Here is a 2,500-nt window from a genome sequence, read left to right on the forward strand (position 1 = left end):
CTTTCTCCTCTTCCTTTCCTACTCTCTTCATCTCCTCCCTATTTCTCCTTCTCCTCTTCTTCTCTTTCTTTTCTTACTCTCTTCATCTCCCCCTTTCTCTTTCTCTTCCTTTCCTACTCTTTTCATCTCCTCCCCATTTCTCCTTCTCTTTCTTTTCTTACTCTCTTCATTCCCCCTTTCTCCTTCTCTTCCTTTCCTACTCTCTTCATCTCCCCCTTTCTCTTTCTCCTTCTCCTTCTCTTTCTCCTTCTCCATCTCCAAGATTAAGAAGTTCAGTGTCAGAGCAAAGCGCAGAATGGAGTTTGGTAAATTCTCATTATACTTTAGAATTATTTTCATTAACATATTATATTGTTGCTGTTCTAACAACTACTGGCACTGGACATTGTATTTGTGTGTATGGCCTTGTTTGTTTGTTTGTTTTATTATTGTTTGTTTTTGTTTATGTCTGTTTTAATTTGTTTATTTGTTTGTTTGTATTTTTGTTATTGTTTATTTGTTTGTTTTGAGTTTATCTTAATGTGTTTGTGGATGTTTGTGTTTTATGAGTATTTGTTTGTGGATGTATGTGTATTTGTTTGTGTGTGTTTTGTGCGGGTGTTTGTGAGTAATTGATTCGCTCGCGCGGGTGTGTGTTTGTGTTTGTGAGTGTGACTGTGTTTGTGTGTCTGTACGTATAGCGGTGTGTTCGTGCGATAGTGTGTGCGTATTGAAGCGCGCTCGTGTGTGCGTCCGTACGTACTGAAGCGCGTTCGTGTGTGTATAACTGCATGTGCGAGCGAGCGTGTGCGTGCCCGTGTGTGCATCTCCAGGTGCACACGCTCTGAGATCGTATTCTCCTGTAAAACCTGGTGCGAACTCCCCGTCTCCAGCTTAGGTGCGTCGCGGAGTCACGGCTTCTGTCCCGAGAGACTGAATAGGGGGATTAAGAACAGCATGCAGAACAGCGGCTGCTACAATGCCCCTGTATCGCGCTGATGTCACTTGCTCAGAAAACCAGCAAGTATACGAAGTGTCAGCAGTGTCAGCAGCAGCGTTGCCACATACACCCCCTCCAGAAGAGCGAGTGCCAGGCCAGAGGAAGCCCGATTTGGCAACAGCGCTCGTGCGGCGTCCGGTCCCGACAGCGGCCAACCCGCGGCCCTCTTAGTCGAGTCGCGGCGCCACGAACGCGAAGAGCACCCGGCAGCTCTTCGGCGCACGAAGGAACCCCAGCGCCCGCCTCCTTTCCCTCTCTTCCTGGATCTCGCCGAAGGACTCCCGACGAGGAAGGAGGAGAAGCCTGTTCCGCCGTCCGTCCTCCGAGTCCCGGGCCTCCTCGTCCTCCTTTCTTCTTTCCACCACCTCGTGAGTGCGCGGTCTCGGAGTCCCTCTTTGGCGAAGGAGGAGGAGGAGAGTGAGAGGGAGAAGCAATATGGCGTTGGACTCTCTCTCTCTCTCCAACATGGCTTCGTGATGAGGTCATAGCTGTGCTTGATCTTTGATGACGTCACGAGGAGGGAATGCTATTTAAAAGTCTTTTTTATGATCGTTAAAGCGGGAAAAACGGACGAAAACGGGGATAGACACGCTGCGAAAAGGTGATCATAGTACGAAGAGCGAGTGCGAAGATAAGGAATAAAGAGTGATATAGCGACACAGCAAATAAACGAGGCTAAAGAAGAAGAAAAAAAACCTAAGGCCCTCTCTATTGTTTTTTGTTAATATAAATATTCGGATTTCCAAAAAGGAGAAGAAAAAAAAACAGAGAATTGGAAAAGTTTGCTCGTTCGATCTCGCTCGACCTGTGTCGTTCTTTGTCCGAAATAGAGGTTGAGAGTTGACGAAACACCTCAACGGAAGCTGAACAAAGGACCTGAACACAAAGATTAGTATGCCCACACGACACTTACCCCCCCTCCCCCCCCCCGGTGCCCCTCGTACCCCCATGCCCGCCCACATATTCCGCTGTGACAGGTGAGTCGACGAGGGCGGGCGTGCGGGCGTGCGGGCGTGAGGGGCGGATGGGCGAGGCAGCTGGAGTCCGGACACAGAGAGAGAGAGAGAGAGAATATAACAGATTTCTGCATTGGCGGATATCCGGTCAGTCTCTCAGCTGTTCGTGTGTTTTGTTTAGGAGTGCTTTGTGGTTGTTAGACCCGTCTCGATGGCGAAGGAAAGGAGATATAGAGGGAATTGAGGCCTTAGTGACGAGAACAGTGGGTGTGGCGAACCAATGACGATGAATTTCGAGCCTGAAGGAAAAAAATGAATCGTTCTTAATCTTATTCCGTACAAGATAAAAACGAAGTGTCCGTGATTACCGATGTACTTTTTTATAAAAATTTTCCTCTCCTAATATCTATATCAAAACGTTCGAGGAAGAATCTCCAGAATTTTACTTTTTCTTCGGAGGCGCGGAGGGTGCGTGGCCAACTCATCCAAGATGGCGGACTCGGATCTCTCTCTCTCGGCCTCTTCGTCAAGGTCGGGGAATTTTCGATCTACGCTTTTACAGTCG

At 48.2% G+C, this 2,500-nt stretch overlaps 1 protein-coding gene across 5 annotated transcripts in view; it reads left to right on the forward strand.

Moving 5' to 3' along the window:
* LOC113825061 (transient receptor potential channel pyrexia) overlaps positions 1-2,500 on the forward strand; it is a 125,235-nt gene that overhangs the window by 107,626 nt on the left and 15,109 nt on the right. The window contains exon 1 of one of the 5 annotated variants that reach the window (XM_070136132.1): positions 963-1,347. The exons of 3 other annotated variants lie outside the window; for them this stretch is intronic. In XM_070136132.1, the coding sequence (XP_069992233.1) occupies positions 978-1,347 (370 nt within the window). In that variant the 5' untranslated portion in view covers positions 963-977. Of the gene's footprint in view, positions 1-962; positions 1,348-1,970; positions 2,083-2,500 lie in introns of those variants that run through there. One more of the 5 variants, XM_070136134.1, reaches the window with a different exon arrangement.

This window comes from Penaeus vannamei, chromosome 21 (genome assembly GCF_042767895.1).
Source record: "Penaeus vannamei isolate JL-2024 chromosome 21, ASM4276789v1, whole genome shotgun sequence".
Classification (NCBI taxonomy): domain Eukaryota; kingdom Metazoa; phylum Arthropoda; class Malacostraca; order Decapoda; family Penaeidae; genus Penaeus; species Penaeus vannamei.